General features: G+C 56.4%; 1 protein-coding gene across 2 annotated transcripts; it reads left to right on the top strand.

The window, feature by feature from the left end:
* The first annotated feature begins 30 nt into the window (after window positions 1-30).
* VAMP7 (vesicle associated membrane protein 7) lies at window positions 31-15,285 on the top strand. 2 transcript variants are annotated; one of them, XM_032123630.1, is made up of 9 exons: window positions 31-66; window positions 2,611-2,714; window positions 6,447-6,602; window positions 8,170-8,227; window positions 8,726-8,863; window positions 10,682-10,772; window positions 11,052-11,119; window positions 12,593-12,685; window positions 13,568-15,285. In XM_032123630.1, the coding sequence occupies exons 3-9, from the start codon at window positions 6,457-6,459 to the stop codon at window positions 13,634-13,636; spliced, it is 663 nt and encodes a 220-aa protein (XP_031979521.1). In that variant the 5' UTR covers window positions 31-66; window positions 2,611-2,714; window positions 6,447-6,456; the 3' UTR covers window positions 13,637-15,285. The 2 variants fall into 2 exon arrangements, with proteins under 2 accessions (XP_031979521.1, XP_031979522.1); XM_032123631.1 differs by having other exon boundaries at window positions 6,444-6,602.
* The last annotated feature ends 895 nt before the right edge of the window (window positions 15,286-16,180 follow it).

Below are 16,180 nucleotides of genomic sequence, written 5' to 3'. Positions count from 1 at the left end.
GAAACGCGTCGGGGCCGGGCCGGGCCGGGCGGGGCCGCAGCGGGGCCGGGGGGCCCGGGAGCGCCGGTGAGCGCGGGGGGCTCGGGGGGCCCCGGGGCGGCCGCGGGGCCCGGGCTGGGCGGTGGGGATGGAGGTGGGTGTGGGGTCTGGCCGGGCACAGCTCCGGCCCCGGCCCCGGCCCCCGGAGGCGCTGCCGGCGGGAGGAGGCCGCGCTCGGCACCGGGAGCGGGGTGGGAGCGGGGACGGACCCGGGGGACACAGCGGGGCTGCTGGGGGTTACTGGGGTGTTACTGGGGTGTTATTGCCGTGTTACTGGGGTGTTATTAGTGTGTTACTGGGGGTTACTGGTGTGTTATTAGTGTGTTACTGGGGTGTTACTGGGGTGTTGCAGCCGTGTTACTGGTGTGTTATTGATGTATTATTGCCATGTTACTGATGTGTTATGGCCGTGTTAGTGGTGTGTTACAGCCGTGTTACTGGTGCGTTATTAGTGTCTTACTGGGGTGTTACTGGTGTGTTACTGGTGTGTTATTAGTGTGTTACTGGTGTGTTATTGCCATGTTACTGATGTGTTATTAGTGTGTTACTGGTGCGTTATTAGTGTGTTACTTATGTGTTATTGCCATGTTACTGATGTGTTATTAGTGTGTTACTGGTGTGTTACTGGTGCGTTATTAGTGTGTTACTTGAGTGTTATTGCCATGTTACTGATGTGTTATTAGTGTGTTACTGGTGCGTTATTAGTGTGTTACTTGAGTGTTATTGCCATGTTACTGATGTGTTATTAGTGTGTTACTGGTGTGTTACTGGTGCGTTATTAGTGTGTTACTTGAGTGTTATTGCCATGTTACTGATGTGTTATTAGTGTGTTACTGGTGCGTTATTGATGTATTATTGCCATGTTACTGATGTGTTATTGCCGTGTTACTGGTGTGTTACTGGTGCGTTATTAGTGTCTTACTGGGGTGTTACTGGTGTGTTACTGGTGTGTTATTAGTGTGTTACTGGGATGTTACTGCCGTGTTACTGATATGTTATTAGTGTGTTACTGGTGTGTTATTGATGTATTATTGCCGTGTTACTGGTGTGTTACTGGTGCGTTATTAGTGTCTTACTGGGGTGTTACTGGTGTGTTACTGGTTTGTTATTAGTGTGTTACTGGTTTGTTATTACTGTGTTACTGGTGTGTTACTGCCGTCTTACTGGTGTGTTACTGCCGTCTTACTGGTGTGTTATTGCCGTGTTACTGGTGTGTTATTAGTGTGTTACTGGCCTATTACTGGGGTGTTACCGATGTATTCCCGCCGTGTTATTGAGGTGCTGCTGGTGTGCTACTGGTGTGTTACTGGTGTGCTACTGGTGTGTTACTGGCGTGTCTGGGAGTGGACGGTGTCGGGGAGGATGTAGCACTGCGTGGTTTAATTAGTTCATTCATTCATTCATCACGGGGGTGCGGGGAGGCTGTAGGGGGATGGGCTCTGCTCCCGGCGAGCAGTGGCAGGATGGCAGGATGTAGCTGTGCCGGGGAGCTTTAGGTGGGATATTGGGAACATTCTGGCCTGGGAAGGGCTGTCCAGCCCTGGCACAGCTGCCCGGGGCAGGGGCGGAGTGCCCGTCCCTGGAGGGGTTTAAAAGCCGCGTGGATGTGGCACTTGGGGACAGGGGTTGGGTGGCCTCGGCAGTGCTGGGGAATGGTTGGACTCGATGGTCTTGGGGGGCTTTTCCAACCTTCACAATTCCCTGATTCCGTGCTTTGGGGTGCACGTGTTCCCTCTCTAGAGAGCTGCTGACCTCATCACCGTCGTGTTCTGTGTCCTTGCCCCCCTCCAAACCCTGTAATGCTGCTTCCAGGAAGGGTGATGGGTCTGGAAGACCACGTGGATTAATTTCCTTGGTGATGCACTGGGGGAACCTGATAAACTCTGTGATCTTGAAGCTGAACTTGAGATGAGCTGGAGCACGAATGTCACAATTCTCAGGCTCAAAATGAACAGGAGAACCCCAGGGCTTCACGTTGGAATATTCTGTAATGAAATAATGATTTTTCCAGCTGCCCAGCAGAGGTTAAAGGGAAGCCTGGGCTGCTTTCTGCTGAGCTCACCCTGCTCAAACGATCTCTTTATTGCAGCAGTTTGCAACTCGCTGGGTTGCAACACCTCCCCTTGTTGGGTGCTTAAACAGCAGCGTGGTGCCCTTTGCTTTCTGTAAGGATTTCTGGAAGCACAGGCAGGGACCTCCTCAGTGGCACTGAGCTGCGAATCTTCTGGGTCGCAAGAGCCACTGGAAAACAGTAAATCATCCTTACAGGAGTTTTAAACATTGTGTTGGAGACTGAGCCTGTGTTTCTGGTGTTGCTTAAGAGGTTTTTCTGTGCCTTTTTTCTGTGCCCTAGTATTGGGAAGGAATTGTTCCCTGGGAGGGTGGGCAGGCCCTGGCACAGGGTGCCCAGAGCAGCTGGGGCTGCCCCTGGATCCCTGGCAGTGCCCAAGGTCAGGCTGGACACTGGGGCTTGGAGCAGCCTGGGACAGTGGGAGGTGTCCCTGCCATGGCAGGGGGTGGAACTGGATGGGCTTCAGGGTCCCTCTAACCCAAACCCTTCTGTGTTTCCAGGATCCTTCAGTTAAATCCCCAGAGGGACCTCAGACAGCAGCTCGTGCACCTCGCAGTGTCTTTTTGGAAGGTTTGATCTCGGCTGCTTCCAGCTGTGTAATATTGTAAGTTTAGATAGCAAACAGCTCTGCAAAGGGGTTGATTTAAGTGGGTTTCACTCCTGACTCCTGTAACTGCTGAGGAGGGACGTTCTCCAGCAGTTTAACAGCTTTGTGTTACTAACACGACTGGTACGGGGCTGCTCAGGGACAAAACCGCTCCTTGCTAATCTCTTTTACTTCCTTTAACCCGCTCTGCTCAGAGCTGGGGCTGGTGTTCCTGCAGAGCACGGGGCTCCTGTGTCCTGACTACAGCGAGGGCCAGGAATTTGGGGAGTTAGGAGTGTGAACTTGGGGAGCAGAGGGCTGTGAATGTGGGGAGTTGAGGTCTGAATTTGGGGAGACGAGGGCTGTGAATCCAGGGAGGTGAGAGCCATGAACTCCGGGAGTTGAGGACTGTGGGATCCTGCAGTGGCAGCGAGTGTCTCCTCCGTGCTGCTGCTGAAGCGTCCCCTGGGGTGGGAGCTCTGTGAATATCCGGTATTGGAAGCACAGAGACTTGAGGGAATGGTCTAAAGCCCTTCCCAGTGCTCGGTGTGAGGCTGCGATTGTTCTGCTCGATTGTTCTGCTTGGGGAACCAGCCCTGAGGTTAGCTGGTCCTTGCAGGGCAGGGGGAAGCTTTTGGGGAGGTGTTTTCTGGTACGGCTGCTCCTTTCTGTTGCTGCTGGGTGACTGCAGGAGCAGGCACTGGATTGCTCAAGAGGCTTAGTGGTGGTTGTGATTCCAGGCCATGCCCTGGTGTTGCTCCACAGGCCTGGGGCAGCCCTGGGCTGGCCAAAGCCTCTGTGTCCAGTGGATCTGGAGGGCCAGGAGGGTGCAGGGAATTCCCTGGGGATAGTTAGCTTATGATATTATTTAAGACAGGAGCATTTCGACCTGAAAATGATCCAAAGGGGAGATTACTCAGAGCTGAAACATGAGGGAATAAGCAATTCCTTGGAAGCTTCCTGCAGGAGCCACCACCTCCACCTGAAGAGCAGCCAAGGCAGAAACCAGACCCAGCAAGTTTATGAGGATGAAAGAAAACTAAACTGTGGATAAGTCCCACTAAATGCAGCTCACAGAAGGTCAACCCCAACAGCCAGAGCAGCTGTGGCTGCCCCTGGATCCCTGGCAGTGTCCAAGGCGGGGTTGGACAGGGCTTGGAGCAGCCTGGGACAGTGGAAGGTGTCCCTGCCATGGGGATGGTCTTGAGGGCCCTCCCAACCCAAACCATTCCATGGTTCTGTTCCCTTGGCAGTGCTGCCCGCTGGGTGTGTGGAGTCTGTCCTGTGGATAAATCCATGGCTTTCTCCTTTTCCCCTCCAATGCCAGGCTCAGACCTGTGGGAGGTTTGGAGGTGCCCTGGTTGGTGCTGGCTGAGCCTGGGTCTGTGGAGCTCAGAGTGCCCAGGTGAGCCCTGCTGGGACCTCCCTTCACATTAATCCAGGAGAGATCCCTAATTCCCATCAGGCAGTGCCCAGGGGGATGGAAAGTCTGGCTGGGCACGGCCTGTGCTCGGATCCAGAAGCTCAACCAGTGCTCCTGCTCTGTGGCTGTCCCCAGAGGTGTCCTGGGGCATTTGGGACAGGTCTGTGATCTTTCCAGATGCTTCGAGGCACAGAACAGAGCAGGTGGTAAACAGGGCCTAAGTGCAAAGTGAAAAATGGGATTTTTGGGTTTTGCAGGGTCCAAAGTTGTCCTAAGCCCTTCCTAAGCAGAAAAGAGGCTTATGGATGTGTGGGATGAGCGGGGCAGCTGTCGCAGCTGGGCTCTGGCATGTGCTCCATGTGTTAGATCTGGCCCTGGCAGTAGATTAATGTGCTGATACTTGAGCTGATTAAGAGCGTCCCTGTCTGTGGCAGCAGGGATGTTCCTCCAGCTCTGGAGACCGATGGAGCCCCACAGTTTGGGTTTGGGTTGGAAGGGAGCTTAGAGCTCATCCAGTTCCAACCCCGACACCTTCCACTGTCCCAGGCTGCTCCCAGCCCCAATGTCCAGCCTGGCCTTGGGCACTGCCAGGGATCCAGGGCAGCCCCAGCTTCTCTGGGCACCCTGTGTGCTTCACCACCCTCCCAGGAACAGTTTCTTCCGTCTATCCGCCCTGAATTTCCTTCTTTCAGTTGGAAGCTGTTCTGCCTTGTCCTGTCACTGCAGTTCCTGATGCAGAGTCCATCTCCTGCTTCCTTGTCCGCCCCTCCAGGCACTGGAAGGGGCTCTGAGGTGTCCACCCAACCTTCTCTCGTCCTTCCCAGCTCTCTGTGCCCTGGCCACGTGGATCCACGTGCAGCTGAGGATAAAGGATCCGTTTGCAGAGGTTCTGCCTGCTTTGAGCTGGGCGGATCGTGAGCTTTTACAGCAATCCCGAGGGAGCACACCCTGGGAGCGTCTGGATCATGGAAGGGAATGTTCTGGTGGGACTGAGCTCGGGGCAGTGATTTTGGGGCAGTCTGGGAGCAGTCAGAGCCCTGGGCTGTGTCACAGCTGTGTCACCAGCACTTCCTTTGTGCTCCAGAGCTGGGCACGGGCAGCTTTGCCAGGAATGAGCAAGGAAGAACTTAAAGGTCAGCTGAAGAGCAGAACAGAAGGGCACTAACAGGTAGAAATCCAGGTGGGAACAAGGCAGGGGGAGTTCTCGGTGGGATCACCGAGTGCAGGGCACGGTGGTGATAAAAACCCCTCTTTCTAGAGGGTTTGGTGTCGTCCTGAGCAGAACCTAAAAGGAGAAATGAGAGAACTTTGTGGTCGTGGAGTCCTGTCTGAGTCCTGGCCACGTCCTTGTCCCTGTGCCAGGGGCCACCCTGCAGGTCCCTGTGCCACCCTGCAGGTCCCTGTGCCAGGGGTCACCGTGCAGGTCCCTGTGCCAGGGGCCACCCTGCAGGTCCCAGTGCCAGGGGCCACCCTGCAGGTCCCCGTGCCAGGGGCCACCCTGCAGGTCCCAGTGCCAGGGGCCACCCTGCAGGTCCCCGTGCCAGGGGCCACCCTGCAGGTCCCGGTGCCACCCTGCAGGTCCCCGTGCCAGGGGTCACCGTGCAGGTTCCTGTGCCAGGGGCCACCCTGCAGGTCCTGGTGCCACCTTGCAGGTCCCGGTGCCACCCTGCAGGTACCTGTGCCACCCTACAGGTCCCAGTGCCAGGGGCCACCCTGCAGGTCCCTGTGCCACCCTACAGGTCCCGGTGCCACCTTACAGGTCGCTGTGCCACCCTGCAGGTCCCTGTGCCACCCTACAGGTCCCGGTGCCACCCTGCAGGTCCCGGTGCCACCCTACAGGTCCCCGTGCCACCCTGCAGGTCCCCGTGCCACCCTACAGGTCCCCGTGCCACCCTGCAGGTCCCCGTGCCACCCTACAGGTCCCGGTGCCACCCTGCAGGTCCCCGTGCCACCCTCCAGGTCCCCGTGCCACCCTGCAGGTCCCCGTGCCACCCTCCAGGTCCCCGTGCCACCCTGCAGGTCCCCATGCCACCCTGCAGGTCCCTATGCCACCCTGCAGGTCCCCGTGCCACCCTACAGGTCCCGGTGCCACCCTGCAGGTCCCCGTGCCACCCTGCAGGTCCTGGTGCCACCCTGCAGGTCCCCATGCCACCCTGCAGGTCCCGGTGCCACCCTGCAGGTCCCCATGCCACCCTGCAGGTCCTGGTGCCACCCTGCAGGTCCCCATGCCACCCTGCAGGTCCCCATGCCACCCTGCAGGTCCCCGTGCCACCCTGCAGGTCCCCGTGCCCAGCTCCTGAGCTGAGCCCTGTTGTGTCCCCCAGCAGGAGAGGAGCCATGGCCATCCTGTTCGCTCTCGTGGCCAGGGGCACCACCATCCTGGCCAAGCACGCCTGGTGTGGAGGGAACTTCCTGGAGGTGACGGAGCAGATCCTGGCCAAAATCCCGTCCGAGAACAACAAACTGACCTATTCCCATGGCAAGTGAGTGAGCCTCTCCTTTGGGTCTGGGGGACACTGCTGGGGATGCACGAGGACAGCAATAACCTGAGTGTGTCTGGGGGTTTTTCTGTAGTTCTGGATTTTTTTTCCATCCAAATGCCCGTTTGGTGGAATGTGCCTTTTGTCCCCCAGAGCTTTTCAGCATCACCAGGATTTGAGTTCAGCTCCAGCAGCAGCACAAGGCAGTTGGTACAGAATCAAGTTCCCTCTTTTTATGCAATTCCAAAGTGGGCTGGAGGGTGCCCAGCTGTGGAATCTTTGGAGTTTGGCTCGTGGGAGCTTTCCCTGGATTTTCTGAGGCTTGAACGTGGCCTTAGGTAAAACTGTCACCCAGCTTGGGCTGCGTGTGGATCCCGGGGCCTGTGGGACAAGCTGTGCTCACAGATCACGTGGGGTCATCCTGAGCTGCCCCAAAACCACTCTGCAGGACAGAGGGGTTTTTCCTGGGATTTTTCCAGCTCTCTGAACCCTTGGTCAGTGTTGGTAGGACAGGGATAAGCTCCTTCATCACCTGGGACTTCCTGCACGTGGGAAGCGGGTGAGTCAACAGGAACAAACTAAAAAAGCCACGGAAAAAAACAAATTTAGAGGTGCTGGAGTCCATTCCAGCTCTTTTTTTGGAATTGGCAGCATGACTGGATCCTCTCTGGTGCCCAAGCTGTTGTGTCAGAGCTGTTCTGAGGATGCAGGAGATGGGAATGGGCTTCCCACGTCCTCCCCTGCCTCGGGAGCACAGGCAGTCCCTGTGGGAGATGTTCTGGAGGCAGTGCCTGCCCTGGAGTCAGACACACCTTGGGTGCTGCAGCTTTTCTCTGCTGCTGGGATTTCCTTTCAGTGAAAGGAAAGGACTTTGCCTTGAGTGCTGTCAGCCAACTGCAGAGCTGAGTTTGAGGAGAGCTGGAGTGCATTTTTAGAGGTAACTGGGCAGAATGTGAGGGTTGTGAAGCTCAGTGAGCACCTGGAGTTGTTCCTCCTGTCTGGAGTCTCCCAGGGATCCTCTGCCTCACCAGGGTCCCAGCCCATAGGCTGGAACACTCCCTGGATTCCATCCAAGGTCGTTTACCCTGTTCTGAAACAGGAAAAACTTGAGTTACTTTGAACTCCTGAAATTCATTTGAGGAGTTCCTTTTCTTTTTAAGAAGAACCTCTGTGTCTTTTGTATAAATCTCCAGAGAAAAGGAGCCCTCTGGCACCAGGAATTCTTGGGGTTGCTCTCTCTCTGCTGTTGGGATCCTTCTTGGACTCTCTGAGGAGTCTCCAAGGTGGTACCAGACCAGTTTCACCTCCCTCCTTCCAGGAGACTTGTAGGATTTTGGAACTTTTTTATGGGAACAGACCTTCAGGGCAGAAACCTGTGCCAGGGTAGGTGACACAGGGTAGATCCACACCTGGACATTTACCTGGCACATGTTGGCACCTGTGCCAGCTCCGTAGGAAAACTGGGATTTTCTCTTCCCAGCCCCCAAAGGCCCCAGAGGCAGCAGTGGCTCCTGGAAAATGAGTCCTGTGGCAGCTTGCAATGACCTTTTGTTCCTTCAATTCCCTGCAGTTACCTGTTCCACTACATCTGCCAGGACAGGATCATTTACCTGTGCATCACAGATGATGTGAGTATTTGGGGCACTGCTGGGCCCGGGCAGGCCCTGGGGAGTTTGGGAATTTTGGGGTCTATTGAGGGCTGATCTGAGGTGCCTTGTGTCCCACCGGAGCTGCTCTAACCTCAGTGACAGCTTTGAACTCAGCCTGGAGCTCCAGTCAGAGCCGTGGCATGGTTTGGGTTGGGAGGGACCTTAAAAATCATCCCACTCCAACCCCAGCCACGGGCAGGGACCTTCCCCTGCTGTGGATGGTGAGTTTTGGGGTGAAGTCCTTGGCGTTGCCCAGTTTCTCTCTCCGTGTGCTGGGTTGGTGGTGCAGAGGCCATTCCAGCTGCCAGTGGGATTTGCCTGGTGCTCCTGAGCTCTGGGGGTGCTGAAGGAGAAGCTCCGCTGAGAGCAGCAGTGCAGCTGGGCCAGCCAGAGCTGGTGTCACGGCCAGCCAGAGCTGGCAGCTGCAGCCCCTCCAGCCCTGTGGGACTCCTGGCATTCCCTGCTCTCCGTTCCCAGGACTTTGAGCGCTCCAGAGCCTTCACGTTCCTGAACGAGATCAAGAAGCGCTTCCAGACCACGTACGGCTCCCGCGCGCAGACCGCCCTGCCCTACGCCATGAACAGCGAGTTCTCCTCCGTGCTGGCTGCACAGCTGGTGAGCCCCCAGGCCGCTCCCTGCCAGCCCAGCTTGCCCCAGCAATCCTCCTGGCCTTGGCTGGGTGGGGGGTTGAGATGAGATTAAAGCCAGGATGCCCTGGGAATGGTGGGGCCTGTCCCTGCCCTGTGCCTGTGGGGTGGGAGGCTCTCGGTGCTCTGCTGTTCTCCAGGGAGGGCTTGGCTGTTTTCCTGCTGATCCCACGGGAAGGGCCAGGTTTGGGGGTGTCAGGTGCAGGAGGAGGGGGACAGCCAAGGAGTTCTGGGAGACTCCCAGCTGTCCCAGCTGTGTGGTGGGTGCAGGGTGAGGCCAGGGCTCTGAGGGAGGATTTGCACCTGCGCTGCTGCTGCCTGGAGTTTGCACTGGAATTTGGGACTGTGAAGGGGGTGTGAAGCAGGGAGGGTCATGGGAGTTCATTCCAGGAGCTGCTCCTTGGCTTCCACAGCAGAGGGAGAGCGAGGAACAGTAATGCCAGTGTGTAAGGAATGGGATTAACTTCCTGTGTGAGGGGAAGGAGCTTTTCCTCTCCAGCCTTTGATATGTGGGGACTGAAACTACCCACAGTGCTGACTCAGCACTTGATAAGCTGTTCAGGGCTGGAATAAGCTGGAATTGCCTTATCAGAAAAGCCAGGCTGTCTTTGGAGCCATGGGGCTGATATTGCTCTAAAATCCCAGCCTTCCCATCCCCCCCAGCACAGCAGGAGCTGCCTGCCCGAGCTTTTCCACATTGCTGGGATCCCAGTGTCAGTTGGGTGCTGGCAGAGCCCTTCCCTCCCTGATTCCATGGGATGTGAGGGCTGACATTCCCAGGGGGGCAGGAGCAGGGATGGTTCTCCAGGAGGTTCCTGTGTGAAGCTGAGGGGGAGGCAGAGATCCAGCCCCAGCTCAGGTGCAGCACTCGGATAATCCTGCAAAGGGAGGCTGTGCTTCCAGTAAAACCAGTGCCCAGCTTTGGCAGTGGCCAGTCTGAAACCTCCTGGGAATCTCCCCCTGAGGAGGAGGAGGAGGAGCCGCTGGATTTGGTGCTGTGAGTGCCCAGCTGGAGGTGGCAGTGTGAGACTGGCTGCCTGTGCTGTCAGGGATGCAAACTGAGCCTTATCCAGGAGAAAATCAGGATTTCAGCAGCCCTGTGGGTGGTCATGGAGCAGTGACTTAAAATTCATGCAGGAATAGCAGAGCTCAGCTCCCTGATGCTGCCTGGGCCTTGGGTTCTGCCAGCGCTGAGGCTCCTCTGAGCTGGCATTGGCTCGTGCTGCTCTCGCCCACCCCGAGCTGTGCAGTCACCAAAGGATCCCCGGGATCCCCAGACTGGGGGGAAGGTCTGAGAGAGGTCCCTGTCCCTTGGGAAGGGAGTTGAGGGGGAGGGATGACAGGAGCAGTGCTCGGGATAACACCAGAGGGGCTGGGAGCAGCAGAGCTGTCAGTGGGTGCTCAGCTGACCCAGGAGGTGGCAGGGGAGAGCTCTGGGATGGCTCCAGGACGGGGGATGGCTCCTGGCTGCTCCATTCCTTTGGGGAGGGCAGTCAGGCCACTCACACTGGCCCCCTGCAACGTCTGGTGTGGCATTCCCAAACTGTTGGTTTGCTGAGGGTCCTGTCTTCCCTGGCTCCTGGTTTGTTGAGGTCCTCTTTTCACTGGATCCTGGTTTGTTGAGGGTCCTGTTTTCACTGGATCCTGGTTTGTTGAGGTCCTCTTTTCACTGGATCCTGGTTTGCTGAGGGTCCTGTTTTCACTGATGCTTGGTTTTTGAGGATCCCCTTTTCCCTGCCTCCTGGTTTTTGAGGGTCCTGTTTTCTCTACCCGTTCTCTGTTGCAGAAATACCACTCGGAGAGCAGAGGCCCAGACCAGGTGGCAGAGACACAAGCCCAGATCGACGAACTCAAAGGGATCATGGTCCGGAACATCGGTACTGCTTCCCTTGGGAAATGCTCTCTGCAGCTTCCTTTATTTTGGGTTTGGCTGTTGACAAGTCTGACCACTCAAAATAGAGAATTAGATCTGGAATTGACTGAAATTCAGCCCCAAATGCAGCCTGTGGGATGTGAGGCTGTTCCCTAAGTCCCAGCTTATCCCGGGAAGGCTAGGAACTGCAGCCAGGAGCTCCTGGCTTGGGGTTGGGTGTTGGGAGCAGCTTTTGGCACTGGGATTTCACCTTCAGAGCTGGATCTTTGTCTCTTTTCTCCAGACCTCGTGGCACAAAGAGGAGAGAAGCTGGAGCTGCTGATTGATAAAACAGAGAATCTCGTGGATTCGGTGAGTGTGGGGAGATCCTGGAAGTTGTGTTACTGCTCCACAGGGAGCAGGGAGGTGAGGACAGCACCTGGAGACACTTACAGGGACACAGAAGCATCGAGACCTGCAGGGAATCCTTCCCCCTCCTTTGAGCTGTTTCCCAGCTGCATCCATCCCAGTTTGGAGAAGATCCAGCTCCCCCTTGCTCCTGGTGCCACAGCCAGCCAAGGGTGACACATTCCTGTCCTCATCCTGTGTGCCCACTTCCCCACTCATTATCTGCAGCGATAGGAGAGGTAAAACCACGGTTACACTTCCTGGCAGCCTGGCCTGAAGGCAGCTGGGTGCACATAAACTGGAAAATGTGCATCTGTGGAGCTGTTCTGATCCCAGCAGGGAAAGTGTGGCTGATTTAAAATTTTAAAAGCTTGAGTTGTTGCATCTAAATAATCTTTAAAGACTCTGGAGCTTCTTGGAGTGTTTCTGCGGAAGTGCAGACTTAAAAAAACCCTAAATTAATGTAATTCTGCAGCACTGTTATCTGGTAAAGTGCTGTGCACTCTGGAAGCTTTTTGTCTTTCCTTTGGGAATCCCCTGCCCTGGCTCAGCATCCCGTCTGCAGCATCCTGGCCTGGTGCCCAGCTCCTGTGGCATCCAATCCTCAGGCTGGGAGAGTGCCCGGAGCTCCTGTGTGGGGATCCAAACATCTCACGGCTGTCAGGAAGCCCTCCTGCTTTGGAGGGGCAGCAGAGATGCCTGGAGTTACCCAGCAGGAAGGGTCCTGCAGCCCCCAGGTGTTGAAACCTTCCCCCCTCCTCAGGTGGTGGCAGGAGTGAAAGCTCAGGGAGAGCTTTAGGGGAAGGGACTGGAATTCCTTCAGCAGCTGGGCTGACTTCCTGGAGGAGCTGTCCCAGGGAGTGCTGGCTTTTGGAAACCACAGGGAGAGGAAGGATGGAATATCCTGCAGTGGGAATGTCCCACAGCCCAGCAGGGAGCGACCCAGGAGACCCAGGGCTGGCGTTGCCCACCTTGGGAATGGGCTCCAGGCCAGAACTGCAGCTCACAGGGATGTGGTTCCTGCCTGCTGCAGCCTCGTGGAGGGAGGTTTGTAGGAGAACTGGCACATCCCAGCTGGGGTGGCTGCTTGCATGGGTAGTGCCTCCTGCCCTGAGCTGTGTGGGGAACGTGTGGGAATGGCTGCACTGACCCAGCCTGGGGGGCATTTGGGGTCATTCGGTGCCCAAACCCTGTTTTGAATGAGTGGAATTGCAGGGAACAGAGAGGAGACACAGAATGGGACCAGCACGAGCTCTCCGTAACAGGGTGCCCAGAGCAGCTGTGGCTGCCCCTGAATCCCAAGGCCAGGTTGGACGAGGCTCGGAACACCCTGGGACAGTGGGAGGTGTCCCTGTCCACAGCAGGGGTGGCACTGGATGGGCTTTAGGTCCCTTCCAACCCAACCCATCCTGGGATTTTCCTTGTTTTCTCTTGCAGTCAGTCACTTTCAAAACCACCAGCAGGAACCTTGCCCGAGCCATGTGTATGAAGAACCTCAAGCTCACCATCGTCATCATCATCGTGTCCATTGTAAGTGTGGAGCACAGGAGCCTGGAGCTGCTGAGCCCCTGGGAACACCGAGCCCACGCTGTTATCCTGGGATCTGGGGGGGGCAGAACCAGGGCAAGGAGTGTCCTGATGGGCCTGTGTGAGGAGAGGGGGAAGGCTCTGGGAAATCAGTACTGCAGTACTGAGGGGCTGGGGGGCTCAGCCTGGAGGAGAGGAGGCTCAGGGGGGACCTTCTCGCTCTCCAAGCACCTCGAGGAGGTCGTGGTGAGGTGGGGTTGGCCTCTTCTCGCAGGCAGCTGCAGAAATGGGCTCAGATTGCATCAGGGGGGTTCAGGTTGGATGTTAGGAAAAATTCCCTTACAGAGAGGTTAAACCCAGCTGGGGTCACTGTGGAGGTGTTCAGAAAATGAGTGGCTGTGGCACTTTGGGACATGGTGGGATTTGATCAAAGGTTGGGCTCGGTGATCCTGGAGGTCTTTTCCAACCTTTGTGACCCTCTGAGAGGAGATGGGAGCACTGAGTCCATGAGCTGCCCCTGCTCGCCCCAGCAGCAGCTGAGGTGCCCTGCTCAAGCTGGGGTGGCTTCTTAGCCCCCAGTCCTGGTGGGATCTCGTTCTGTGACTCAGAAGTGGCTTTTTTGGTGTGACAGGTCCCCTCCAGCTGTAAGGACTGTGGATGGGGCAAGGGGAGGGGGCTGGAGGGCAACTGCAGGGTCAGGGTGGGTGGGAAGCCCTTTGTCACCTCCTGCATGGGGCCAGTTCTCAGCTGCAGCGATGTGGAGGGACAGGAGGGTGGTACTTTCCTCGAGGCTCTGACAATCCGGGGTTTCCAGGCGTGTGCTGCGGGCACTTGGTGAGTGCTGGAATCCCTAATTCCCTCCAGCATTCCCGTTCTCCCTGCCAGGTGATCCTGTACATCATCCTGTCGGCCGTGTGCGGTGGGCTGGCCTGGCCCAGCTGTGTGCAGAAGTAACTGGAGCTGGTGCTGGGCACTCGGAGATGAGGCAGAGTGAGAAGAAGGAACCTCCAGAGAAACTCCCGCCTGTCACCACCTCCCACCTCCCACCCCTCCAGGACTTCAGACTTTTTGCCTTATCACCCAGACAGCCCCAGCTGGTCGCTGCTCCTGCAGCTGTGACCTCAAGAGTGGGCTGGGTTAATTACTTGAAAGGATTTTTGTGTTCCTTTTGCTGTCCCAATGCCACCCTTCCGGAGGGTTCCGTGCATGCCGGCCCCGTGTCCGTGTGGCTTCGCACCTGGATGGGGACAGGAGTGGCTGCAGCCGTCCCACCTGGGATCGAGCTGTCCCACAGAGGTGGTTCGGGGTGGGCTGAGCCAAACTAACGGGGACAGGCGGGTCTGGGGTGCCACATCTGGCCACTTGTGGCTCTCAGTGCTGCTCCACGGGGCGGTCACGGTGTCACCCTGGTACAACAAATGGGGTCTGGGCTTTGTGCACTCACAGGTGGAGGTGCTGCTGCTGGGGACGTCTCCCTGTTCCTGGAGGTGATCCTGCAGGCAGGAGGAGGCTGTGGGGTCACCTCAGTGTGTGCAATGGCTGCCTCTTCATCCTCACTTCTTCCTCATCTCCCCCCTGATGGCTGAACGGACACAGGAAAGGAGACGGTTGCACAGTTCAGGATCTGCTTTCTCACAGATGATTTCTCCTGCTCCTCTTCGGAGGGTGGACTGCAATGAATAGAATTCTGTCACTGGCTATGGTGAATTTGGGGCCAGTCTGGCTTGCTGAGGTGTCAGGGAGCTGCTGCTTGTGCTTCTCCTGGAAGGTGTGCGCTGGAACTGGAGGGCATTGGTGGCTGGTGACTTTCTCCAGGGTCTGAGGGAGAAGGGCTCTGCCAGAGGATGTGGTTAACGTTCTCCTCTGGAAGGATTTCAAACCAAACCCAAGGCTGGTAACCAAATGCAGGCTCAGGGGCTCTGTTTCTGTCCCAGCTGCACATCTCCATCCCCAGCCAGGCCTGGCTGAGGGAGCCGGAGCTGCTGGGGCCTGGGCAAGGGCTGGTGGCACTTCTGTGCTGGAGCTGAGGGGCTCCTTTCCCAGGGAAGAAACGGAAACACCCTTCAGGTGGGAAGGAATCTGCTTTTGGCCCAGGGAGGTCAAGGGATGGAAGGAGAGGCTTCTGGTGCCTGAGCTGGAGCACGAGGTCAGTGCTGCAGGGTCCTGGTGACACTGGCAGGGTGGGGATGTGGCTCTGCTGCTCCTCCACGTGTGACACTGACCATGGAGCTTCCCAGCAGGGCCCAGGGGAAGAGTTCTCCTGTGAACAGTGGCTCCTTTGGGTTGGGCTCCTGCTGGGCTGAAGTCTCACCAAGGGTGATGGGACCTTGATACCCACAAAGTGCCAGTGGCCACTGACACCTGCTTCTCTTTCTGTTCTGAATGTAAAGCTTGGAGAGCCCTCCCTGCAGCCCCTGCTCCTGCAGCCCCAGGTCCAGCTGTGCATGTTTTAGGGATCGTGCTGTTACCATGTTCATTTGGATGATTTCTTGTCTTACGTACCAATAATTTTTAAAGAAAATCCTTCCTTTCCTTCTCGAGGATGCACTGAGGCATTAGTGTAAAAACATGACCTTGATTTCAATAAAATTCCTGTACAGAGAGCAGAGTTCCTTAGTTCTGTGGGAAACCTACCTTGGGAATGCCCAGTGCTGATGCAGGGGTAGTTTTGGAAGCAGGCTCATGCATTGGGATGAGCGAGTTGGATTTCCTGCTGGACTTGCAGGAACTGTTGGAGTTGTTGATTGTTACCTCAGTTTGAGGAAAAGCTGCATTCTAATGGTATCAGCCAGGGCTGGGGGTGAGAGAGAATATTGGGAGCTGAAGAGAGATCACTTGGTGTGAGATCAGCTTAGAAAAATGAAAGGGTAAAGTTCAATTACAGCTCCCGAGTTTGATGGTTCTGACAGGGCTGTGCTCAGGGCTCCCTCCTGAGGTGGGACAGCCTCTCCCAAGTACCTGTCAGCATCAGGTTTGTACTGAAAGCGCCGGGAATCAGAATCCAACCTCAGCACCTTCCTGCTGCTCTGCTCAGCCTGGAACTGGATCCAGGTCTGCCATCTCCACAGCCATCCAGGCTGGGAAACAATGGAAACAACCCCACCCGCCTGAGAGGCTTTAACTGAGACATAACCTTCAACTCTTCAACATTTTACTCTTTCAGGAAGTTCCTGTTGTTTACCTGCTGTTAAATGTCCACAAAAGAGCAGCAGCTCTTGACTCAGGTGACCGCAGAGAAAGGCATACCTAGAAAATCCCCTTTGGAATGCAGAGCACAGGAAAGGCAACAGGAGAACCCTCCATGCAGAAATCAAACTGATGGTGCTGGTGGTTCACCCTTCAGTGCCCTGGGAAGATCAGTGTGAGCAGGGTCCAGCTGTGGCAGCAGGGAGAAGTTCTGCATGAGGGAAGAGCCTCAACAGGGCAGGGCTGGGACCCCACTGAGCTTTACCAGGGTGGGAGAAGCCTCTCTGTAACCTCAGCTGTGTCTGACCCTGT

Source organism: Corvus moneduloides, chromosome 14 (genome assembly GCF_009650955.1).
Source record: "Corvus moneduloides isolate bCorMon1 chromosome 14, bCorMon1.pri, whole genome shotgun sequence".
NCBI lineage: Eukaryota > Metazoa > Chordata > Aves > Passeriformes > Corvidae > Corvus > Corvus moneduloides.
The sequence above is the reverse complement of the archived record's forward strand: the minus strand, read 5'-3'. Positions and strand labels throughout refer to the sequence as shown.